The sequence below is a fragment of the Leptodactylus fuscus genome, chromosome 3 (assembly GCF_031893055.1).
Source record: "Leptodactylus fuscus isolate aLepFus1 chromosome 3, aLepFus1.hap2, whole genome shotgun sequence".
Lineage (NCBI taxonomy): Eukaryota > Metazoa > Chordata > Amphibia > Anura > Leptodactylidae > Leptodactylus > Leptodactylus fuscus.
The window spans coordinates 101,833,074-101,859,976 of record NC_134267.1 but is presented as its reverse complement, the minus strand read 5'-3'; the positions used below and the strand labels follow the sequence as shown (position 1 = coordinate 101,859,976).

The following is a 26,903-nucleotide window of genomic DNA, read 5'->3' as shown; positions in this document are numbered from 1 at the left end:
TTAGTATTCGATCGAATACCTACTTGATCGAATACTACTCGCTCATCTCTAATTATGAATCCAAGTTCTCCAATGGAATTACTCCTAAAAATTTAACATATCCTAGTGATATGCCATGCAAGGTAATAGTACAAAACATATTTGAATGATCCTTTGCATCTTAATCTTATTTCACTGAAGGTACAGAACTTCATTTATGTCATCTGAAATCTGTAAAAAAGATATAACACATGAAGGAATAAACAGAATCATAAAAAACAAGACAATGCTTTGTAACAAAATGCATTTTACTCTGCAATAACATATTGAAAAGCATAAACAAAATCCAGTGAAAAAGTTGTACTTGCTAAAATGTAAGATTTCTTTTCTCATAAATAGAACTTTGGCATTCAAAATTCTAGCTGTAAATCTAAAATTACAAAAAAATAATAATGCTGCCTTTGAAAAGTAAAGGCATAAATTGGCAACCATCCAGTGGCGTCCATCTACTTACAACAACATGACAACTGTATTTACATGAGGTATTTTCAAGGATCCATACCAGGAACCTGCAAACAGTTTCCAATTCTCACACCTAAAGCTGTGCTTTAAAATAGCAACTGCCCTCATACAGCCATGTATTGCAAAAACACAAATAAATAGGAACACACCCAATGCACACTATGTATAGCAAGTAAATAAACAATAAAATACATCTATGTACAAGAATAGTAGTAGTAGTGTCCCATGTCATCTTCAACATAAAATCCTACCATATAAATTACACTTTTAATGGGCAAAAAGGTCTTTGATGCGATGTCCAGATTATTATTTTTTTCACTTGCAGCGATCCGGTCATGAATTTAAGCGCAGGTTCACTTTTCACATGGGACTACATACCACCGAAGTTGGAAAGCGTAAGAGAAGGCTATAAAGTTTATTAGAATAAATTTGTCAAAATTAGTGCAGAATATTAGAAGATTTGCCCAAAGTGTCCAATCAGATCACGGCTTTCCAAAGGGCCTATGAAGAACTAATGTTGGAATCCAACCAGCTGCTATGGGCAATTCCTCCTTCTGATCAGGTACAAACATGAGCCTCATCTCTTACAATAGTCTTGGAGAAAATGGCAACAAGATCACTTTTTCCCCTATCAAATGGCTTTGGTAACAGGAGCCCAATGTGCCAACTTGGATATTCCCTGGTACTAAATTCTGTTCGCAAAAACCTTACAAAATAATTAGGAAATCCTGAACTTCCTTACTTTTCCTATGTACGAAATGGAACATAAGAAAAAAAATAGAATAGCTAAAAAGAAACAGGATGAGTGGGTATAACGGTGATAAATACAGGCTGGTGCAAGGCACAAGTAGGATCATATTGCTAATGAATTATTTATCATATGTTACCATTTAGAACATGATAAATATAAGAAAACAGAATATGAAATATTAGTCTCTGGCATTACTTCCTGAAATGTCTCTTAACAAATGTATTTCCATCTGCACAATATAAAACAAGTACAGGGCATAACACATTCAAGAAAAATAATCCCTACTGCAATAAAAAGTAGGCAGACGCCCATAGCAACCAATCAGAGTCCTTATACTTCAGAGGCCCTTTGTAATTTAAAAGCAAGAATCTGATTGGTTGCTATAAGCAACTGCGCCACTTCCTTTGCACTAGTTTTAATAAATTCCTCTGCACTGCATTTAAAAAATTGGGCTATTTAAGTCTAAGGGCGGGTTCACATCTGCGCCCATTCTCCGGTTTAGCCAATCCAGCCGGTTTCCATCTTCTGCCCCACGAAACTGGACACAAAGTCCTGCATATTCGACTTTGTGTCCGGCTAAAAAAAAAACAAACAGTTTCCCCGTGGATGCAAACGGGTGGTCACCTCTGCAAACCCATTCAAGTGAAAGGGTTTGAAAGTTGACCACCGGGTTTCCACCTCCTGTCCAGTTTTGCGGTGCAGTAGACCGAAACTGGCTGGATTGGCTAAACCAGAGACCGGGCACAGATGTGAACCCGCCCTTAGCGATGTCTACAGCAACCAATCAGATCTGTTATTGTACTGTAAAACTTGCTCTACAAAAATGAAATGTGGATTCTGATTGGTTAATACTGACGCTTTTTCCTTGCGAGGCCCAGTGATTGTAATACTCATCGGATCTCTCAGGAATTGTAACATAAAAAAGGTGAGAAAGGTGTCACAAATATGGTGTGCCAATTCAGTCTACAATCTGAAGAAGTACTACATTTGGTGAACTATTTAACAAAAGACTACAGGGAAGAGTAAAAAGACAATTAATGTCCTTAGTTAATGATAACGAATACAGTCCTGGTATGCTTGGGAGGCACAACAGGGTTTAATGAAGACTCCCATTGTGCAGAGTTCATCTGTTCAGAAGGTCAGCCATTACACGGACAATGTGCAGTATTATGTGTTCCGTTTCATTGCCTTCATTAAAAACATATTTATCACCTTCTTGTGTAAGTGCGAGCCAGGACTTAACACAACAGTGCATTTAGAAATATATGAAAGAAAAAAGATAACATAACAATAATAATAATAAATACATTTTGTTGACAACCAAATAATTTGTAGCATATTCTTTCAATAATTTAACCCCCCATTACACTGGTGTATATATAGGTATATAAGCAATAAGTGGGCACAGCCAAAAAGCTTTACATGCCAGTGCCATTTTGCTACAGTAGATCTATAGGTGGACCTAAGTACTCAAAATGTTTAAATAGTAAAGATTCTAGTCAAGAATACGATTGTCTTAGCAAGCTGCTACGCACAGTTATTGTTTGACAGCGTGATCCTATTAGATTATGCTAATTTTATGTAGCAGTCATAAAAACAACCCAAACCATGAACTACAGTAAGTGGTATATAAAGTTATGTTGTCTACTGTATATCTGCTTGGCAGACTAAACACCTATATGTATATATAAAATTCTAGTATGTACATAGCTATGTGCTATGAAGTATAGGAAATGGAAAGATGCAAGAACACAACTAAAGTCATGCATAGTGGTTGAAAGTGGAAGTTAGTTGCCGGTATTATTCTTGTGAGACAAAGGTCTGCCTTACGACTTATCAACTCAAGTAGCACTGAAAACTGTCTGCAGAGGCTGATACCTTAATGTGAACAATTTCCTTTAAGAAATTTAAATTGCAGTCATTTTCTCGGTTTTATCTTGGACACACATTGCACAGAGAAACCATTCAGACAATATCAGTCCAGAAGAAATTAAAGGGGCTATCCAGGTTCCAAATATTATCTGCAAATGCATCCACAACAGTGCCATGTACTCACTGTTTCCTTTCACTGCAGCCTTTTCTTGGCTTTATTTTACTTGTGACTCCTTGTATCTCTTATTTACACGCAATGAATCTGTAAAAAAAACCCAAAAACCTACATTTCTAATGATGCATCTCCCTGCTCTCCCTCTCTATAAGGGAGGGAGCTTACAAATGAAACAGCATAGCATCATGTGACCTTAACTGTGTGAGTGATTTTATTGGAAGGCAGAGCAGGCAGATGCATCGTGGGAAACGTTCACACATTCACTACATGTAAATAACAGTGATACAAGGAGTCTCAAGTAAAGCCAAGAAAAGGCTGCACAAGGAAACAGTAAGCATTTAGCAATGCTGTGGATGTATTTGCAGATAATTTTGGAACCTGGATAACCCCTTTAAGAAGTAATTTCTGTGAAATTTTAAGAATTACTGGGGTATTCTTATACTAACAAGATGAAATATAATTCTACCAAGCACACAGGAAAGACTCGTATTCTGAAATGCCAAACAAATTTATGAGTACTAAGAAGTTCCTGCAGTCAAGTTTTATACCTCCCCTTGTTCACACTAGTCATGTATGATCAAACAGGGACTGATTTGTAATACTGTTGTCATCTGTGGCATATGGGTGCTCAGTCTGCTAGTAAACCATGTAACAAGCTTCAGTGAATAGAGCTCTTAAGCCCGTCCCCTACTTTGGCAGGTAGGTGTTCTTACATAACCAGAGTACCACATTTTTATCTGAATGTAAATATAACCAGGAGAAGAGCCAGTCTGTTCTATTCCAAATTCTAAAACTTTGCACTTTTTTTTTACCGCACTATTGTGTTCATTGAAATGTTACGTTTTATGTTTACACCCCCACCCCAACTGTATTATAGCCTGTTTTTGGATCTGTGCATCCAGAATGAAAAAAGTTACTGCCTGGCTGTCGTGAGTAAATGTGATTACTGTACAACAGAGCAAAATAAAAAGTCTATCGACCTGCTGAAAATGACTTGGAAGTGAAAAGGATTTGTTTTTAGGCCTTTAAACCAGCAGAATGTAACACCGTTGGAGTGTGCTTAATGGGACGGTAAAGCTTCCATTTGAAATAATGGCTTTCTTCACGTTTTGGTGGCTTTATAAATGGCCTAATCTTGCCTTGTCAATCCCCCTGAAAATTTAACATTACTGTCGATTTACAAGGAACTTTTGCAATTGAGTGAATATGGCCATAGTGACAGCTGTAAAAAAAAAATGGTAATGGATGGAAAACACAAAAGATAGATGCTCTTAACTAGATGAGCCTTGCCTATGCCAATTTTCTAACACTCAAAATCAACAATTTTGATAGCAATAGGTATTGCAGACCAAAACAAAAGTACCAGACTTGCAGCCTCCACTCTCCAAGTTGTCTTACATTCATCCATTATAACAATGTGTGAAACAGAGGTTATTTTTATACATTCGCAGGTTTGTCATTCAGTAGTTCATGTTTGCAGGGTGTCAGATGAAGAGGACAATCCATGAAATGACTAGCTTCATTTGTGTAGAGGAGTGGTAAAATGGAGACAAAGCACCTCAGGTGTTGTGCATAGTAATGTTCCAGTATATGGCTCCAGACAGAAATGGAGGTGAAGCATTTAATGTGAAAGTATAAAGTCCCAGTCAATCATTGGGTAATACAATTGTCCCCCATATCCTGAGCATAGCAGTCCGATAAGGTTGTCCGCAGTTCATCTATGTCTTTTCGGAGCTGCCGTGCGTCTGCCAGTTTCTTAGTCAAAGCTTCAGTGCTGTGGCTGCTGGCTTCACTTTCTTCAGAACTGGAGTTGGCAGCTGTGGAGAAAGAGACATGTTAAAGTTGTCACAAAGCAGATGGAGGGCAAGACTAGAACGGATTTTTACAGTGAAAACTTGTGCCACAATCTCTAATAAAGCTAATGATTTTACTATAGTCACATAATGGCACCAATTGCTGTAACAGTCTGTGTTCCAGGGATCACTAAGTATGTAGTCAAAGGAGACTTAGGTCTTCTTTGATTACTCAGGCAGACTACAAGGGCAGATACCATGATGAATAAGCATGTCTCTATCATTTAAAGGGATTGTTTAGTCTTATGTTAATAAAGCCAAATGAGCATATAGTATTTGTCCATTTAAGCTTCCCCATAGGGTAAAAAAATAGTGCAACAACCCTTTAAAGCAGAGTTCACACTGGGTTTTTTTGAGCGGATTTTGACGAGGAGACTGCCTCAGAATCCAGTACAAAAACGCCTCCCGTGGCTAGCAGTGCAGTGCACCGGCATCCCGCTCCTGATTAATGAATGGGCCTAGTCTGGAGGGATGGTCGCACCACAGCGGAATCTGCAGCGGGATAGGGCAGCCCGATTCTTTTTTTCCGCAAGGGGCAAAAAACGCTAACGCAAAAAAGAAGTGAACGGCTCCCATTGAAGTCAATGGGAGGTGTTTTTTTGGAGCCGGATTCTGAGGTGGATTCCACATCAATATCCGGACCGAAAACCTCAGGGGGAACTCAGCTTTATATTTCTCCAGAATACAGTCTCTTTTGTAAAAAAAAACAAAACTTTAGCAATTGCACATGGCTAGCACTTGTTCTCAGCCTCTATTCAGAGACTCTGTGCTTCAACTCCATCAAAATCTCTGCTTAAAGTATATACACTATGGTTGCATAAAACAAGATTCTAGCAGCAAGAATGAGCTATTTAGTGAAATATTTGAGAGAACTTACAACGTATGCCCAGGAGCAGAGAAAGATTGGGCTCCTTGCCCTGTACGCGCTGATTCAGAATACTGCAGAGTGCTTTCAAGTCAAACAGACAGTGGGACATCTCCTTAAACAGCTGCTCAGCCACTGGCATTTTCTCCGACAGTGGTTGTCTGGACACCAGTAACTCTTCCAGCTGCCTGCACATGGAAGCGTTTTCTTCTTTTAATTTCTGGTTCTACATGGGGGAGAAGAACATTCATTTAATACAGCCTGATGAAAGGGCATATCCCCAGCTTGTATAGAGACACCACAATAAAGATACGCTACTCTAAACCTACTGCAGTTCAGTAGAGTTACATTAACCAATAACAGATAAGAACACTCTCTTCCAACCTGCAGGAATTTGCCATTACCACACCTAGACGCTAGGATTTTACTAAGATGGCATCAATTTTTTTTACACCACTAATCTTAGTTCTATTATTCTCTGGTTTGTGTTCTTGTCATTTGTTTGCACTGATCATGCAGCTTCTTGTGACTTTGTGAAGCCCATAACTGGAAGAGGTAGGTAAATGATAATTCCTTGGACGTCCAAAGAGTCTTGTATCAGGCAAGGAAGCCAGGCTGATCCAAGCTTCCCACTCGAAGGGAACTTATAAAATTAATACAGTTATATAACTAGAGAGGGGAGTTTATCTTAAAATGAAATGCGCCTGTAAATCTATGGTCATATGGGGTACATGGCTGGTTTTTGATTGTCTGCCAGACAAGGAACAGTTGGACCTTTGCATGAGCTTCTCAAGCACTGTATTTGCTAGTGGCTATATTATCTTAATTTCTATATTACTGCTTTAGCTTGCCGACTTGAGCCCTCCTAAATTCTAAGCATTATTCCAGTTTACACCTACCTTGTACTATCTTTATTATGCAATCTATGACATGACACATTGCTCTTGCTCACTTTTGGAATACTGAGACAGACTATAGGATGAAAACGTATATACCTTCACCTGCTGTTGCATGTGGAGTGCTTTTTCTTCTTTTTTTTTTATGTTGGTTTTATGTGTGATAAAGAAAAGTTTGAACTCATTAGGCCTAGTTCACGATGGGACGCAATAGCGTATTTTGGTCCGCGTCAAAATCAGGACCAAAATACGCTTGCCGCGACCTCCGGAGTAGGCCCAAAATGAATGGGTCTGGTCCGGAGAGTGCTGCTGCGAGGCGAACACCACGGCTCAATGAGCCACGGAATCCGCCTTAAGAAAGGGTAGCTCACCTCTTTTTTCTGTGAGCGGCAACATGCCTCTCCATAGACCACCATTGTGAGGGGGGCGGATTATGACGTGGATTCCGTACCATAATCTGCCCCCTCTGTGTCCGTGTGAACTAGCACTTAGTTAACACTACTTAGCATGAACCCCATTTACCCTTAACACAGTAAAATGTCTCTAATAATATAAAATCTTCAGCAGCCCTAGTACATTGCTCTACAAAATGTGCAGCTTTGTTTCATAACTATAAGCTTACCATCAATTAATGCAATAAAGAAATGTCTAAACTATTGCATTTGATAAACATCCACACACAGAATATAATATAATATAATGTATAATATAATATAAAACTACCACTGTGCAGAAAACTGCTATCTTAAGGTTAGGTTCATTGCCTGGTTAAAAGCAGGAAAGGGTAAAAGAGTTATTAGACTGTCAACCTCGGTTGTCACTGCCAATTAGATGCTGCGGACAGCATGGCTTCTACCTCTGTGCAGAAAGAACAAGTTAGATAATAAACAGCTAGAGCATTCGGCGAGGTGAGGGAACAGAAGCAAGCCTTCCTTATAACTGTTAACATTTCCTATTGCCCAGAAATTTCCCAGAAATGTTAACAATTTTTCAAAAATCAAAGCAAAAAGTAGACATTTTTCATGGGAGCGTTCCTGACCAAAAATATATATAGATTAAAAAAGTAATAATACATAATAATAGCATTAAAAAATACCATAAAATAAAAAAACAACAACAACGATAATAATGGTACATTTTCAATAGAGTAGTTAGTTACATACTTCCAGGAAAAACGTGTGAAGCTTTTGTGAGCCGTCTGCTTGCTCTGCAAACTGCTTTTCAAGTTCTAGAACACAGGAACCCTGCTGGAACAATTTATCCCTTAAGGTCTAGGGTGAAAAAGAAAAAAGCATGTACAGCATTAATGATGTGATAATAACTGTAACAGATAAAGGTTTCAATTTACAGAGAACTTGTCATCTCTCCAGACATGTCTATTATCTGCTTTATGCCATTTCTCTGTGGTTCCTCCAAAAAATTCCAAGTAAATTGACAATTTGGAGTTCCATAACTCAGGCACTGTCCAATCAGTGCCAACCATGTCCTTTAAGAAGGGGAATGTTCAAGCTCAGATAATATATTGATAAATATTCAGGAGAAGTAGCAGAGGAACAGTACAACACATAGTTATTAATAGAAAATAATTCATGGTTTACTAAAAGAAACATGTTAGGAGAACTAACAGGTCCTCTTCAAACATAAGAAAATGTAAGACACACATTGCCAAAAACTTAGATTTTTCTTTTTCCTCCCATTATATCATCTTATGTGTCATCAAGATCAAGGTGTCATGAGTTAGGAAGGTATAAGTATTCAGTTCTGGATAAAACTAGAAGCTGTACAGAAGTTGTCCACTTCAAAATATATTGAGAACAGAACAGCTGATAACACACTATGCTGTTCACACAGTGCAGTATCTATCAAGGGCCTTCCAATATATATATATATATATATATATATATATATATATATATATATATATATATATATATATATATATACACACACACACACATGAATTTTAGTCCCTAGGAATATAGCACCACTTTTTCCTCCATAGTTTATGTACTAGAGTGCCACATCCAACCAGAGACCTCATTTCCTAACAGGAGTATCCTCCCTCATATCCCTCACATTGCACCAGCCCTTCCGGTGTGACCAGAAGTGGTTTTATGCTTTGGGAAGTCCTGATAAACCATGATAAGTGGCTAAAAGAATGCCAAAGCCTTCCGATGAGCGTCCTCCATAAAATATTTAAAAAGGCAATACCTGATTTGCAGACACAATATGTAGTTAATCAAGCGGTGGGGACAGACGGGGGCTCTGGCAGGTAATTATAGGAGTCTGCTCCACCTCAGGCCATGTTTCCAGACAATGAATAATGAACTACACACCCAAATCCCTCCTGTTATTAATCATTTGCCAAAAAAACACTTTACAGCTTTCTGAAAGCTAAGCTGCCTATCTACACATTCATGGTACTCCCAAAAGCAATCATGTCCGCTCCTGGTCTGAAAGTAACTTTGTAATTTCAAGTTTATTGATTTTCATAAAACTATTAAAATATCCAGGCTGTGGATGAAAAAATAAATAGTGCCGCCACTTAATTCTAAATTAAAACCTTAATAATGGTAATGAATTGCAGCTTGGAGCCTGGATAAAAAAAAAAAAAAGTAAAAATCTCTGTGATGCATCAGGGCTGCAGAGAACATATTTTCTTTGAGTGCTGAGGAAGTGCAAACTCTAAACTTTCCGCAAATTTTGGGAAAGATTTAAAGGCTCCAATTTCTCACAATACAAATTACATATATGTACGATTATCCCCTGACCCTGGTCTATAGTCTCTCACTCTGCCAAATCAGTATCCCTGCGCTATGCTGAGGAGGCCCAAAAGGCCGAAACAGCGCTGTCCATAGCTGGGAATCTGTTCCTTTTGGAATAGAAATACTAATTTGGCAATAAACTCCGCATCATGTTAGTAGGCTTATTAACTAAGTCATACATGATGTTAAGGATGCTGCCCTCTAGAGGGTGGCATACAGAGTGCACTGTTCTCCTAATTACATCCTGGAAAATAGATTTGCATATTTTTTACCCATACTTTATTGTGACATGCTAGCAAAAGCTTCAACAGGCTGCAACCCACAACTCAACCACCGGGTGGCCAGACACGCACAGCGTAAATAACTCTAAATGAAATACTATATTAAGAAATAGATTTTTGTTTCCTTGAAAAGTTGGATCTCTGGCGCTACTCATCTTAGGATACAGAGGTAGCCATGTTTAACTTGTATCTGATAACTTGCAATAGGAAATCCATTCAAGCAGTGAAGTTATTGCTGATATAAGTTAAACTTAGCTACATCTATAGGTCAAGCCAATAAGAGGTAATGTAAGGAAGAACATGTTTGTACATGGAACATTAGTTAACTGTAAAAAGACCTAATATATTGTTACTAATAAAAAGCAAGTTATAGGTGATAAGTTTATGATGGACTACAATATGCAGATGGAAGAAGGATTGGAAGGGCAGTATGGTGGCTCAGTGGTTACTTGGTACAAGTCCTGCCAAGGACAACATCTGCAAGGAGTTTGTATGTTCTCCTCTCATGTTTGGGTGGGTTTCCTCTGAGTACTCCGGTTTCCCCCTACACTCCAAAGACCTACTGATAGGGAATTTAGATTGTGAGCCGTACTTGGGACAGTGACTGACATTGTCTGTAAAGCGCTGCGGAATATGATGGCAAAATTAATAAAGGAAATAAATACAATGGCAACTCATGTCCGATTCATTTAATTATTTAAGCAATAAAGCTTTTAACAGGCTCTTACCTGTATTTCTGCAGTCATGCCATCTATTTGACTCTGTTGATTGTCTATTACCTGAAAAATCACAAAAAAAACAAAGTAATAAAATAAAGAGATAGGCCACATTCACAAGGCTGGAAAACTCAGCCAGTGTATGAGCCAGAGTTACTGGTCCAAACCCAGTTCAGCTGAAATGAGCTCAGTGTTTCAAGTTCAGTTTAGCCAAGCTGAATTCAGGGTGGTAAATCTGGCCAAGGCACAAGCTATGGCATTATGGGTATGGGTATGGTTGTAACAATACCAATATTTTTGTGAAGTATTTGCACATATCATATTTCAGTTTAATTTGACAATGATTTCTAGAATAATGTATATGATCCTTTGGTTCCACATCTTACCTTGTTAGCGCGCTCCGTTTGCTCTCGGAGCCTTTCATTTTCACATTGTAGTTGTTTTGTATCTAGCATTGGGAGTCGGACACCATCCTCCAGGCATTTTTGGACTTTTTGCTGTAAGCTGTAGGGACATTGAACAGAATACTTTTACAATACAAAACTGGCAATATGACTTAAGTTAAGACAAAATACAACTAGTTCACACATAGGAAGACCATATAAAAAAGAATTAAAGGGGTTATGTCATGAAAATAAAGTATTCTAAATTTCTGATAACTGGGGGTCCACTGCTGAGACCCCACTGATCCTCAGAATATATGCCTCTGCTCTATTAGTTTCTATGAAGGAATAACGGCTGTACAGCAGTCGGCTACCTCTTAGTGAAATGTATGAGCAGGGCGTGCATTCTACATCCAAGTCATCATTCTGAACAGGAGTGAAACATCTTCGTACTCGTACTGACACTGCTGTGTATGGGATAAAAGATTCTGGTTGTATAACCCCTTTAATTTCATTGTGCTTATCTAATGTTCCGCATATTTTCTTTTGGTCAAATTTTTTTTATGTCAGTGCTATATAGCTGTGATAGAACATTAAGTATAGCAAAAAAATTAAAGGGAACGTTCAATCTACTTTTTTTTTTTTTTTTTTTTTTACAAATTAGTTCCCGATTAATTTTGAATTATAGTTTTTTTTTACCCTATTTTCTGTACAGGAGTATGGGTGTAGCCATCTGAATATGTGTTAACAGCAATTGGAGATCTGCTTTACAGCAGCCAATTTTATCATAGACAATTGTCTGGAGACGTTCATTAACTTCAGACAAAACAGAGGACAGAGATCGTTGTGAATAAAGGGGAAAGAAGTGAGTTGTGGCTATCAACAATTGTGAATTATGTGTCATCCGCAGATGTAGAAAACTTCATCTAGACTTATATATCTATATCTTTACAATAGAAAATAGTGACATGTAAAAAAAATAGTAAAAATGTCAAAGTTTTTTGGGCCAAAATATTTATGACCTATCCTTTGGATAAGTCATCACTGTTAGATTGGTTGGGGTGTGAAGCCCAGCACTCCTATTGATCAACTGTTTGAAGAGACCACAGCATCTAGCAAGGGCTGCAGACTCTTCACTCTTACCAAACACAACACTGTACATTATATATCCAAAGATAAAAGGAGTATCTAGCACAGCCGTGTTCGTAATAAAATCTTCCTCTTTATTTTAGTATATGGTTCCAGATAAAAAAGTATTCCATCATCACAACGTGTCACAAAAATATACGTCCAGGTTGACGCGTTTCGGAATTGTTATTCCTTTTTCAAAGCCTGATCGTACACAACCTGCCCCTTCCCATTTGTAGTCCCACCAATTAACACACATGTTCATTAACCATTTCCTAGATATCATTAGTTAAGAGTACAAATGGGAACGAGGCTACACACCTATACAATACATTAAACATAAAAACGAGTAATACTAAACTTTGGTAAGAAAAAAACATACATTATAATTTTTTGTGTTGTGACAAAGCCGTAACCACAATATAAACATATAAATATAATATTCTGCCTGACGTTTTTCAAATGTATAGTGAGGACAGACAAATGTCCTGAGATCCGTCTAATAACATATCATCTAAGTTCTTCTTTCCATCCGGATCAACACATCTTGGTGATATAAATTCTATGTTCTACATAAACTAAAGGTGAAATGTCTCAGGACGAGAAACTCCAAGTGTCCACATTTGCACATACACACAGAGACGTTTGCACAAGGAGACGTTTTTTTGTATCCGAGCAAGGCTGACCGAAGATATTTATATGTAGGAGTGGAATTGTCAAGCGTTGGACTGTGAATGGGCTGAGTATTAATTCCCTTTTCCTTTTGATGTGCTGTACATTATATAGCTCATGTGATTGGTACTGCAGCTCAGCCCCATTGGAGCACAGAGTGTGCTGCTTCTGCTTCATAGACCGTTGCCATATTCATTGGTCACATGGCTGATGAAGCAGAAGCAGCACACACTGATACACCATTGATGCTTTGATCAGCTGATCTGTGAGGGTCTCAGGTTTCAGACACCTGATGAGATAGGTCATCAATATTTTAGTCCCAGAAAAATCATTTAACATTAAAAACGAATTTATCCAGTAAGTCAATGTCTGAACTTCTACTCCATATAAAGATTGCAGAAAAGCTTAAGAGAAGGCTCAATGTGTATGAAGTCCAACTATATCATGCATAAAACGTAACATTTGGGCAATGTATTAATGGGTTAGAAAGATTTCCAATGCCAAAGACAGGAAATTAACCAGTGCTGGACTAATCAATAATGAAATAAAATCCATTATTTATTGACTCAAATCATATTACAAAACATGTTATGTTAAAAAGACAACAAAAAGCTAGGTGACCTAACCAGAAGCAATCATAAATACATCAATATTTCATACATGCACATCAAGTGTATTACATTTCCCAGATGTGCCCCACATATCAAGTAGATAAGGAAAGAGTAAAACCAAAGTGACCGTCCAAGGAACAAATGTTCCTGATAGCTGGCTGTGTAGAGGTTGCGGCTATCAAACAAGGTGATCACATCTTTTCTGTGGAATCTAAAATCATCATAGGACAGCAGTGAATTGTCCAGTGTAAACAGGCACATACTGCAGAAAAAGAAGACTTGTGCTAATAGAGAGGACATTGACAACTGTAGGCCAAATGAAGATATAGATCTATTTAGCCTATAGTTCTTATAACTCTATGGACATTTTAGTTTAAATCAGTCTCTCTCAAAGTGGGCGATAACGCCTCCTTGTGGGCACAAATCAAAACCTACCTACTACACTACACCAAGAAAAGATAAATTGTTTGCATGTTACCGAATGCGCTGACTTACAGCTGTTTTTGAGTAAATTCGAGCCCGATATTAAGAAACTTGTTAAAAATCATCAGATTTGCCCTTCACGTTAGATTAGTTTTAAAATTTAAATTGAAATGTGTGTTTTAATTTGAATAAAAGTTTTTCTAAATATTTTTATAAAGTTGTGTTTTATTGCTCTCATTACAACAGTCTCATGTAAGTCTGAACTCAGAAACAGGATAAGACTCATATGGCCGCTATAATTAAATTAAAGCAATGATTGCAATTTTAAAGATGTGGTAAAGTTAAAAATTTTAGGCAGCGCTAGAAAATAATTGATTTTCAAAGTCGGCGGTAAACGAAATAAGTTTGAGAACCTCTGGTTTAAATAAAAAAAAACAATAAAACATGAATTTATAGAAAAAATAAATCTAGATCTTACCTCTGAACAGTTAAAACCAGTTCTTTTTCCCTTTGTTTCTGACACTCTGTCTGTGCTTCTTTTTCTCTAAATTGCGTCCTCGACTCATTGGCAAGTTTTTCTAGACACATAATGGTATCCTTCAATTGTTTGTTCTCTTCTTCTAATTCCTGTAGCTTTAGACATAAAACAAGACATTATGTTACAATGTGTTGTTCCAATTTCACAGAGACAATGCACTCAGATTGCCAATCACACAAAAGCCTTGTTTTTAGTGAATCAGTCATCAGGATAGACTCTCCTTAAACTAAGCAATGTCCTAAGAACAACAAACCATTACAGCAGGAGTACCTTCCCCCAAACTGTTTATAGCATTGCAAGAAACAGCACTTTGTATTCCCATTTAACGTGCTGATCAGCTAAGTGGACACGGACTTGGCCTTATCCAGGACAGTTTAATATATCCAACGAGGGCAGACTTTCTTGTTGCCTTCTAACAGCAGTTCAGGGGTTGCTCAGTAGTCACAGTTTGCAAGAAAACACAAGTTACCACTTATTCACATCTGTGTTGGTATTCTGTCCGGGGAAGTCCGCATGGGGACCCCCCGAACGGAATACCAAATGAAATTGCAAGCGCCGCTGTGCAGTAAAAGCACACATGAGTGAAGTGCTTCATGACAGGATCATTCCCTATACAGTACTGTACATGAACTGGCCATGAAATAATTGGGACATCCACAGTACTACAGGAGATAACAACACAGGGAAAATACTCCATAATGCTGGATAGTCATCATATACAGTATACAAGATGTCAGTGAAGGATCTGTGGTGTAGGCCAGGGATCTCCAACCGCCAGTCCGCGGACCAGTACCGGGCCGCAGGGCATGTTGCACTGGTCCACAGGGCTGGCGTTAGGGGGAGGGCACTCATTGTGCAGCGGCTTTGTAGTTACTTCTAGCTGAGCAACGCCCGTGCAAGAAGACTCCGAGGAAAGATCTGTGAGCTGCTATATGAGAGGTTATAGCCCCGCCTCCTCCAGTCTCCAGCTCAGCAATGGGTGTGGGGCCTTGCTGCTGCTACAGCTCAGCTCCTGCCCTCTGCATCCTGCAAAGTCTCCCCCAGGAGGAGGAGAAGAGCTCTGTAGAGCAAAGTGAAAAAGAAAAACCACCAGGTACCTACTGGGGGGGAGGGGGCTACTTCTATTAATGTCAGGAATTTGGGGTTATTAAACTAGTTTTAGTAACTCCATGTGCTTCACATTAATAGCAATTAACCTTATCATGTTCCTTACATTAACCCCTGTGTGCTTCACATAATGGTTACTAATATGTGAGACATATGCAGGAACTAATAAAGGACCTCAATGATGAAGATAATTATTATTACCTCCATATGTCTCACATATCAGTAACCCTTATGCAAAGCACACAGGGGTTAATGTGAGGGACATGATGGGGTTAACTGCTATTACTATGAGGCACATGGAGTTACTAAGCTGTAATGTACATAACCATACTTTTTATTCACAACTGAGGATAAAAGTATGGACCCAGTGGCATGAGGGCTGGTTCACACCTGCGCCCAGTCTCCGCTTTCAGGTTTCCGTCTTCTGCTCGATAAACTGGACAGGAGACAGAAACCGGCAGTCACTTTTTAAACCCATTCATTTGAATGAGTTTGCAAAGTGTCCACCGGGGAGCGTCTTCTGGTCTGCGCAGCGATCACCCCCATGCTTAACCCCGCACCCCAACCACACCCCTTCCTCGCCCCCACCGGGCCATAGAAAATTTGTCTTGCTGAAACTGGTTCCTGGTGGAAAAAATATTGGGGACCGCTGGTGTAGGCTATAGACAGAAAGCTGTTGGGTGAGCCCCCATAACAAGCTCCTCTGGTGGGCCCTAGGTCTTTCAGACTGACACTGGAAACAGGAGATCCCAATGAACATCTACTTACCCTTTCACTCTGCCTCTGTACATCATCAAGTGTAGGCAGGTCGGCCACATATTTCTCCAGAGTCTCAATACGCCTCTGCTTTTCCCGGTTTAGCTCATTTTCTTTTTGGCATTTCTTCCTCAGGCTATTAATGTATTTGTCTCTAGTTTTTATCTAAATATTAGGTAAAGAGAGAAAATGTTATCAATATCCATATTACTTTTATATTACATTGATAATAAGCTAAATACCAGTTAATACATTAAATCAACTTATAAAATGTTCCTGATTTGTTTACCATTGATATATGCTTAATTTTCTAGGCGTTAAAAGGCGTTATCTTGTCCAATATCCTTTTACAATGTGGCCCCTAATCATTCCAGGTCCAGCTCCTGGTAATCCCTGTAGGCCGTTACAGGAGATATGTGGTACAACATGGCAGCCAGTCAAATACAACCAAACAATGATGGCTAAAGTCCACCAGAACAAACAACACTTGTGCTCTCCATTCTGGCTCAAAGATGAGAGTGTCGAGTTAGTGGCTCCCCTCTATTTACATTAATATAATAATAATAATACATTTTATTTCTATAGCGCCAACATATTCCGCAGCGCTGTACAATTTGTAGGGTTCAAATACAGACAGATACATTACAAAGAAAATCATTTCACACAATGGGACTGAGGGCCCTGCTCGCAAGAGCTTACAATCTATGAGGTAGAGGGGGTGACACAAGAGGTAGCAGGGGCGGTATTACTTATGCAGAGGTCAGACACTTTTGTAATAGAGGTGACTGTCATTACACAAACATAAGACTTTATGAGCCGTCACCAGTCGTGTCCTGTAACATGTGGATGGAGCTTGGACCTATAAAGTTATCCTGAGATGACATCATGTCATGTGGGGTAATGTGGGAGCGGGGACAGAGGAGGGTTAAGGGTTTACGTTAGACATTGTGATAGGCTTGTCTGAAAAGATGCGTCTTTAGTTTGCGTTTGAAACTGTAGAAATTGGGAGTTAATCTGATTGTCCGGGGTAGAGCATTCCAGAGAAGTGGTGCAACTCGGGAGAAGTCTTGTATACGAGCGTGGGAGGTTCTGATAATAGAGGATGTAAGTGTTAGGTCATTGAGTGAACGGAGAACGCGGGTTGGGCGGTAGACAGAGATGAGGGAGGAAATGTATGGGGGTGCGGCATTATGGAGAGCCTTGTGGATGAGAGTGATAACTTTATATTTTATTCTATATTGAATAGGCAGCCAATGTAACGACTGGCACAGACCAGAGGCATCGCTGTAGCGTCTAGCCTGATAGATGAGCCTGCCCGCTGCATTCAGAATAGATTGTAGAGGGGAGAGTTTAGTGAGGGGAAGACCGATTAGTAAGGAGTTACAGTAGTCAAGGCGAGAATGAATCAGAGAGACAATAAGTGTCTTTAGTGTATCTCTGGTAAGGAAAGGGCGTATTCTGGAGATGTTTTTGAGGTGGAGGTGACATGAACGTGCGAGTGATTCAACATGTGGGGTGAAGGAAAGGTCTGCGTCAAACATGACCCCGAGGCAGCGGGCATACTGCCTAGGAGTTATAGTAATGCCTGAGACTGCAATGGATATATCAGAGACAGATCTATTAGATGGTGGAAACAGTAGTAGTTCAGTCTTAGAGAGATTTAGTTTCAGATAGAGCGAGGACATGATATTAGAGACAGCAGAAAGACAGTCACTGGTGTTCTGTATGAGTGCAGGGGTGATGTCACGGGAAGATGTGTATAGTTGGGTGTCATCAGCATAAAGATGGTACCTGAAGCCAAATCTGGCAATGGTTTGTCCAATGGGGGCTGTGTAGAGAGAAAAGAGGAGGGGGCCTAGGACCGAGCCCTGAGCAACCCCAACAGCAAGGGAAAGAGGGGAGGAAACAGAGCCCGCAAATGATACACTGAAGGTGCGGTCTGAGAGATAAGAGGAGAACCAGGAGAGCGCAGTGTCATTGAGGCCATACAGTACATATGGACAGGGAGTTGTCCTAAAAACCTTTAATATTTGCAATGACACCAAAAACTAGCCATCAGAACAGGCAGCATTTATATTTCCATAAGAAAGTTGAACCAGAAGATACAATTATGCATATTAAAGGTAAAAATAAGGGAAAAAGAAGTGGTAGGCCCTGGCTTAGTGGTAGAAAGAGCTAAAATGCATAAGCAACTTCCTATTTTCCTTGAGAAGCCATTTAGAGGATGCAATTTGTTCAGAGCTGTCAATGCATCTGCTAAATGTCCTAACGTTAAAATAGAATTTCTGGTTCCAGCTATGTTTTTATTACATGACATACGTAGGCTAATTTGTGCATATGGATCCACAGTAGATATGCGTTGTAGATCACTGATACACAGAAGTCAAGATATTAAAGTATTCCCTATTGTGGAACACTGTACAATTTTCCTTATGATGGCATAAATACGCTCTGCACTGAATAACCTGCTGCAAATCCCAACATATCAAAAGTACAGTGGATGTACGCATTGATAAATTGGGACAAACAAGAAATTCTTTAGAAGAATCAATACTTGTTTAATATATTTTGGAAGCTATAAGTGTTGGAGTTGTTGACTTGCAAGTCCTTCATCACGCTATAAACTCTGCAACAACCACCACCCTGGCAGTACCTGATGTATGTCTTATTTCAGAACCAAAAGTAGTTGTGGATGCTGCGAGAACTTCATGTCACTTACCCACAAACAGACTTACACTCTGTATGCAAACAATATTTCTCACTGCTCTAGCCAACAATCCAATGATGAGTTGCGCAAAATACACAAAGACTTCCCCAAAAGAGTATAAACAATATAAAACAGAGTGGTTCTATCTTAAAAATCACTGTAATTGAGGAGCCCACTGTGAATGTCCTACTCTACTACAGTCCAGGCCCATCTCCTGGGAGAAACTCTCCCAATGTTTTTTTTTTTTTTTTTTAAATATTCCTGTATCATCTGTATACTGGCTAATGGGCACTATCTTCCAGCTATCCTCTATCTGATTTCTTTTTCTATCCGACAGCTCTTGACAGATTAGCTGTTTCCCTTTTAGCAGTCTCCAGTTTGCTAATTTTATAGTCTTTCTCCTGAAAAATGAATTGTAATTTTCCAGCCCCCTTTGGTATGTTGTACAATGAAAGCTGTTCATTAAACAGTGTGCTAGCGGTGTTTTTCAACCATTCATTTCTATGGCCCCATACACACGACCGTGTACGTTCACAGTCCTATGGATGGGGACGAGTGCTTGGAGCAAAACACAGGACAGGTTCTATTACTTTCCGTTTTGCAAACTATGCTCAGTGACCTCAATGAATGGGGCCATGAAGGCATGGGCAGCACACAGGAGGCACACAGCTGTCACCTAGATGCTGTTTGTGTTGTTCAGTAACAGCCCGGTGACATGCACACTATTAAAGTAGGAGTGAGGGGGATGTTCCTACTTGCGTCTGGTGTTCGCCCTGTGCCATTCTGCCGGGTTTCCGTCCTTAGCCCTGAGAAACTGGAGAGGGGACGGTTTTGGCGATCAGCTTTAAAAAAAGGTGACCGCCGGTGTCCGCCTGTGGCCTCTCCGCGGGGAAACAGTTTTTTTTTTCCATCCGGACACAAAGTCCTGCATGTCCAGTTTCTCGGGGCTGAGGATGGAAACCTGGCAGAATGGCACAGGGCGGACACCGGGCGCAAGTGTGAACACCCCCTAAATTGCAAATAAAACAAATTTTTATTTAATATATGCCATAAGTGATTTCTCACCTTCAAATAAATACAAATTAATCTATGAACCTAGAGGACCGGGTTCACGTGAAAATGGTCTTGGGGGAAGCTACAAGATTCCTCCCACTTGCCTACATATAGATTGCAATAACTCAGTGCCAAACTGGTCCACATAGTAGGATTATCTCAGCATTTATTCAACATGTTGTAGCCACAAAGATTTGCTTTGCTCCTATTAATGGCCCCTACACTGCACGGTTAATGATTTGAGAGGCATTCTGGTCTCCCTTTATGAGTTGCTGTGGTGGCCATATTATTACCAAGCCTTCTATAAAGTAAATATGACCAAAAACATACAGACTGATAGCTAAATATACCAACACAGACTACTCTGTAGTTACAGCACATCCTCATACTACATTATTAAATAAGAGTCTAATCTCTCACACATACGGTACTATATAAATGTTTCAGCACGACTGATCTCAACAGATGTTTCCGACATACCCGCAGTATATCATAATGCTCATCTAGCAGAGCTAAAGCACTAATGTCTAATAGTTATGCTCAGAATAATAAGGAGAAAACAGGAAACAAATGGCAATATAACCATTGTCCCAACTCTTATCACAAAGCCAAGGTGCATCTTATCAGCCCCCAACCTACCATGGCATGGGGATTGCAGGCTCTGACTGGCTGTAGAGATAATCTGGCTCCATATACAATCAATGGTATTCAGCAGTATTCACACCTCTATAGTTCTTTTAATCAGGATCTCAATTCAGAGCTTGCAATGATAACAGGCAGATACCTGCAGAGTCTTTTGTCCATAGAAACAGGCTTATTGATTTTATTTTTACAAGGCCTGGTGAAAATCTAGGGCAAATATCTTTATCAACACGTAACATCGGTTCACCTAGGTCTTAAAAATCAGGTGATGAACAGTATAAGAAGTGTGTACCACATCAAAAGTAGGAGAATACGATGATCCCTTCCATTATAACTTAGATATTTCTGCATGTGACCATGAGTCACAGTCCATCATTCCTTCACACATGAATCTATGAATTCCTACACGAACTATAGAAAGTGGTGTACAGTAGCACCTCTTTTGAAGCGAGCATCCAATATTACATTAAAAGGTGGTCTTCTAGAGGGCTGCCCTTCTCAAAGAAGATGTATGGAAAACTGAAAATTTGTCACAGAAAATGTGGTCAGTGTAAGGGGGTCTTTTGGAAGAGATAGCATTTTGGAGAAGTTTCACTATACCTTCTCCTCCATCTTCTTCAAGTCATCGCTGGGTTTCAGAGCGCTCTGTTTCAAGGCCTCACTGAGCGGTGCAACTCCCATTTCAGCAGGAGAAAGTTTTCCCTCTAGTTCACCTCTGTCTCGAAGGAGAGGAGTCAACCTGTCCAAAGCGGAGTTCTGCAGAGGTTTACCACTTTCACATGAAGATCCCTTAAAAAGGAATAAATTACAAGATTTAGTAAAAATAATGAACAATCTACAATGTCTCTACATTTTTGATGTATTAGAAAACATTTTTAACCAATTACCTATATTCATATAATGAATGAATGAACATTAACGTATGCATGTATTTATACTTCTAGAGCTGCTGAAAAAAAGAACATAAAAGGGCTTTTCCCATCTCACCCACTTGCCTGCTCTATCTTCATCTCACTTCCTAGATTTTTCCACAAGTTAGTGGGTGGGCTTTGACCATTTGATGGACAGGACACCATGAAGTATCTCACTAGATTTAGACTTTGCTTTTACCATCAGTGATTAGTTATTATTATTATCATCATCATCCATTGAATGTATATTACTTTACACAGGTTTGGAGAGAAGAAGAAAAAAAAACAAAAAAAAAAAACTTACATGCTCCAGGACTGAGAATCTGCTTGTAATAAACTCACTTTTAGGTATGTGTTTACATAGGGAGATAACAAACAATTAACAAACCCCTGACTGAGCCCTTATCAGCAAAATTCAATTCACTGACCTGATAACTGGAAGAGCAGGAGCTATGTAAGAGCTATGAAATACAAGCTCCCTACTAGAACTTATCTCTCCTCTCCCTTTCCTATCCTATACTGTTCAGCTACAAGTGGTGCAACAAGGAAACTATCTGTAAATGAAAGGACTAATCTCACAACAGCAGGCAAACAAAGCAGCATTGCTACAGGAATGTATTTAGGAAAACTCTTAACTTCACAAAAGCTAGGATTATAGATAGGATCCTTGAGACGAGAATACCCCTTTAAATGTGTTGGCCTTTGCATATGTTATAAACCAGGATATCTGTCCAGAGATTCTAATGATATTCACACAGATCATATTGATACAGATTAGATGAATTTTATCAACCCAATGGTTGTTAAAATAAGAAACATGCTACATCTTTTAGGAATAAATGCTAATCCTCATGTAGCAGAAATTTATAATCTCAGAATTTAACTATGGATCATATACTAACTGATTTGCAGTATGGAAATCAGCCATGTGTGAAAACAGCCATACTGATCAATAATAATCTGTGTGCTCTAGAAGGTATAGGAAATATCGAGGTCAATGGTGATTTCTCTTCTCAACAAAGAATAAACTTTTCAGAGTGTATTATTCTTAATCTGCCAGGAGATTACCCGTGGCCCAACAGATCCCACAATATCAAAGGTGTACACACAGAGACTGATAAAAACCACTACGTCGTGTTGACCTTTAATAGGTACAGTAATGAAATCTAAACATATCTAACCTGCAGAGACACAGTCTGTGCTTCCAATAATATCAGAAGCCAATAAATATTTTCAAAGAAATACTGACCTTGATCCCATGAGTGTAGCCATCTTCTCCATTCATAACAGGACTGGTAGAGGATAGTTGGGTGCGCAACTCACCACTCCTGATGGCTTGTTGTAGGTGACAGATCTGCTGCCTTTGCCTGAAAACACATGAAACATTTAGCACTTCACCTCTTTTATCAAATGACCTACTGTACTGTCTCCTCTTGTATCCAGACTAGAGGTGGCCTAGCAGGGTACAAGATCCTCCTTTCAGTTGTACAGTTTAACAAAATAAACTATTCCTTTCGCTTTAATATTGTAGTCAGTTACATATAACGTCATTACATACACATATAGAAACTTTTATTTGATTCCAACAATTCCCTGGTGCAGTAACTTTTGACAATGTTTTGACAATGAGTATATATTGCTTTCTAAAACGGGTAATGGTCTTATCTCATAACCGTAATTGTTCACGGACACATTGGCTTTACAAGTCGAAAACAAATGCAAAAGGTGTATGTGCATTTTAATCACTATATTTGGAAAGACTATAATTATACATGTTTATTTGCTTCTCCAAATCTCAATCCAAAAGGAGATACTGCCACCTAGTGGTAAACTGGCAGTAATGGCCATACACAAAATACTCGAGGTATTGAACATAACATGGTAGACGCATGAACTCTACAACAACACTACCAACATCATGGTTCTTTACAAATATCGTAAAAGCTCTAGTCTGTAAGGGGCTGAGGAATATAATTGCACTACATAAATATATACTGTACCTATGTGTGTATGTGTATATATCTATATATAGACACACCTATACATACACATACATCACTGGATACCCCTTACCCAATTATCCAGCAGTGAACAGTAAAGCAGCCCTATGTGATTGATGCCTACCACCGAGTGCCCTAATCCCGCTGACCTGAAGCAGCCAACAATAGAATGCTTTGTAACAAATGCATTTCTTTGCTAATGTGGGCACGCGTAAAAATAGCCGCACATTTATTCTACGGCACAGCTGCTGTGATCTGCTAATCCATATCTTAACCCCAGAGAATGACACTTGTGTCTGATAAAGAAAACATGACCACACAATAAATAGTTCCCACATGATCAGCGATGACATTTTCTCTTCCTCTTCGAGGTTTTTAGTGGTGTGAACACTTAAGGTAACAAACTGCATTTTTACTTGGTGCCAAAACAGATGTGAAATTTCCAGGTAACCATAAAAAGCAAACATGCATTTTTCCGACTATAGGTCCGCCCGTTCGCTGCCATTTTGTACAGAGTAGTCAAAGAACTGACATTATGGTGCACCAGACATACTGTACCTCCATGTCTATATGACTTTATGTGATGGCATGTAGAAGTTTTATCTGTGGATTCATATGGGACAAATTCTAGCATACTGGACTGGATGCAATATATATATATATATATATATATATATATAAGTCTCTAATATAGGATGGCTTCATATATGTGGCACAATGCAGAATACATACAGCTCCGTATTATATCATGTGTATTTTAGCCTAAAAATCACTTTGCTAAAAAATATTCACACCAGATTAAGTTGTAACATTTAGCATATAAATAATATACAATTTATAGTAATCCTTTGGAAGATACTCCAAGACTATATACTGATCCCAGATGATAGAATATTCCTGTTATGCGTTTTACAATACAATCCACAGCATTCGCCTCCACAGTGTGCCAGCCCCAATGTGCCCATTCCGCACCCTAACGCCTCCAGCTTAGCTGCCATACTTACGGTTGCTCAAAAGTGCCCAATCCATGACTGCTGATATGTAACAACCAGCTCTTATGCCACCACCGCATGAGCAGGAATAACCAATCCTGGAGAAACGTTTATCCTGGGAGACATGTACAGTCCCTATCTTTATATGGTCGGAACCCGCTGCAATCAAAACCCATCACTCATACAACATTATAATAGCATTAGGTATGACTGGCAGTACAACGTTTGCAGTCTTAATGTAACCCAGCCACAGGTCGCACAAAGTCTCAGCATAGGATAACTACAGATCTGTAAGATACATCAGCGTATACATATAAGGATATCCTTGTGTCTCCTGATAAAGCTCAGCATAGGTAGAGAAGAGATCTGATCTACTAGTAGTCATCTATCAAAGGTCTGGCCTCGGAGATCACTGGCTGTGGCCAGACAGAGTAGTGTATACAGTAAGTTATTCACATTGTAATGGACACAATAAGCACAGTGAGCCTTTAGGAAAAAGCCCTCATTGTTACCTCGCCTTAAAAAGCTTTAACAGTACAGCCTGGCCTGAGAGAGGGGATTCGGCGCACCAATCTCTCATGAGACTGGAGGCATTTACAAGGGTTTAGATCACATGTCCAGATATTTGGCATAATTCATACCAGCTTGGAATCATTCTCCAAATAAACACTGAGCGGCTTCATGACCCAAATACTTAACCGCTTAGAACTTTCTCTAAATATGCAATAATAAAAAACATTTTCCTAAATGTACTTACTGGTAGCTAGGCTCACACAATGTTACCATGAGCGGAAGACACACTGGATCATAAACTTACTATATTTCTATATCTACGGGGATATACTGCACTTTACCTCTAACCTACCTGTTCTGACCCTGGGCAAAAAAACCTGTATGCTGTGCAATACAGACATCCAGAGAGGTTCATGCACGTCCTGTTCCATTTAGTAGGACCAGTGTACAATAATCACTATGGGCTCCACACGTATGCAGCTATCCCCAGCTATTCTTCAAGAAGTGTCCCTATTTTGTAGGGACAATTTTAGGGTCTCTGCAAACGTGACATGACATCCAAAACCAACAATATCAATTTGTGCTCCAAAAGCACATGGCGCTCCTCCATCTAAGTACTTAAGGTCATATGTGGGTATAAACTGCTGTTTGAGGACAGCCCACTGAATTGTCAGTAAAAGTGAAATCCGTGGACATGTTACCCCATTTTGGAAATTAAACCCCCTCAATGGATTTATTAAGTGGCTTATTGAGCATTTTTAACCCTTTAGTGTTGCATTAATTTATTTTCCAGAAATAAATGCGTAGCTGATAATGAAAAGTGAAAAAACTGTAATTTTTCCAGAGACACCATTTCCGTGTCCAATATGTTCCACCAAACTAGTGTCAGCAGAGACACACAATTCAAAAACTGGTAGGCGGGTATATTGGACACAACAGCTTTTGAAGAATTTGTCTCAGATACAAGCTGGGTATAAAATATTGTACACTGAAATGAGGTATCCCTGGAAAATTGCCATTTTCTCCTTTCACCATAAGTTGCACATTCTTTTCTGGAAAATATATGAATGCAACACTTGGGGGCTTAAAAATGTTCACTGTAGATAAATACTTTCAGGGGTGTAGTTTCCAAAATGAGGTCACATGACAGGGAATTCCTCATCACTGGCATTTCAGGAGCTCTGCAAAAGTGGTATAACGTCCAAAAACCAAACAGTCTAAATCTCTGCTCCACAAACCAAATAGCGCTACTACTGTTTGCCCAAATAGAAGTTTATACCCACATATGACATTGTTAAGTACGTTATCCTGTGTACAACAGTGTCATACGTGTGGGTATAAATTGCAGTTTGGGCACACAGGAGGGTGAAGATGTGAAAAAGCGCCATGTGGCTTTTGGAGCGGAGATTTTAGATGTTTGCAAACATGACGTGGCCTCCAGTTCCTAGCAACCCTAAGGTACCAGTAAAGTGGAATCCCATAAGGAGTGACTCCATTTTGAAAACCTCAGCCCTTAAAGAACTTATCAATCGGCGTAATGAATATTACTATCCCAGACGTGAACGTACTGCAGATGGTGAAAGTGAATACGTAAGCTGTGCAGAGCACACTGGGAACACCAAATTCCCTATTATGTTCCTAGCTGGTTCTATGATTATGGGGAAGGGAGAGGGGTCACTTCTGGTGCTTTTCTCTGGTAACCTCTAAATCTAAATTAATTCCACCGATTTTTTTTCACAACGTTTACCGTGCAGATTAAATAAGGTTTTGATTCTGTTGTATGGGTTGCTAC

At 39.3% G+C, this 26,903-nt stretch overlaps 1 protein-coding gene across 2 annotated transcripts in view; it reads right to left on the bottom strand.

The window, feature by feature from the left end:
- Positions 1–269: 269 nt before the first annotated feature.
- The window catches only part of CEP85L (centrosomal protein 85L), a 109,519-nt gene continuing 82,885 nt past the window's right edge, over positions 270–26,903 (bottom strand). For both annotated transcript variants that reach the window (XM_075268052.1, XM_075268051.1), the window contains exons 5-13: positions 22,856–22,973; positions 21,296–21,484; positions 16,306–16,458; positions 14,371–14,525; positions 11,062–11,179; positions 10,688–10,738; positions 8,077–8,184; positions 6,030–6,243; positions 270–5,116 (exon numbers count right to left, since the gene is read on the bottom strand). In XM_075268052.1, coding sequence (XP_075124153.1) covers positions 4,950–5,116; positions 6,030–6,243; positions 8,077–8,184; positions 10,688–10,738; positions 11,062–11,179; positions 14,371–14,525; positions 16,306–16,458; positions 21,296–21,484; positions 22,856–22,973 — 1,273 coding nt within the window. In that variant the 3' untranslated portion in view covers positions 270–4,949. The remainder of the gene's footprint in view (positions 5,117–6,029; positions 6,244–8,076; positions 8,185–10,687; positions 10,739–11,061; positions 11,180–14,370; positions 14,526–16,305; positions 16,459–21,295; positions 21,485–22,855; positions 22,974–26,903) is intronic.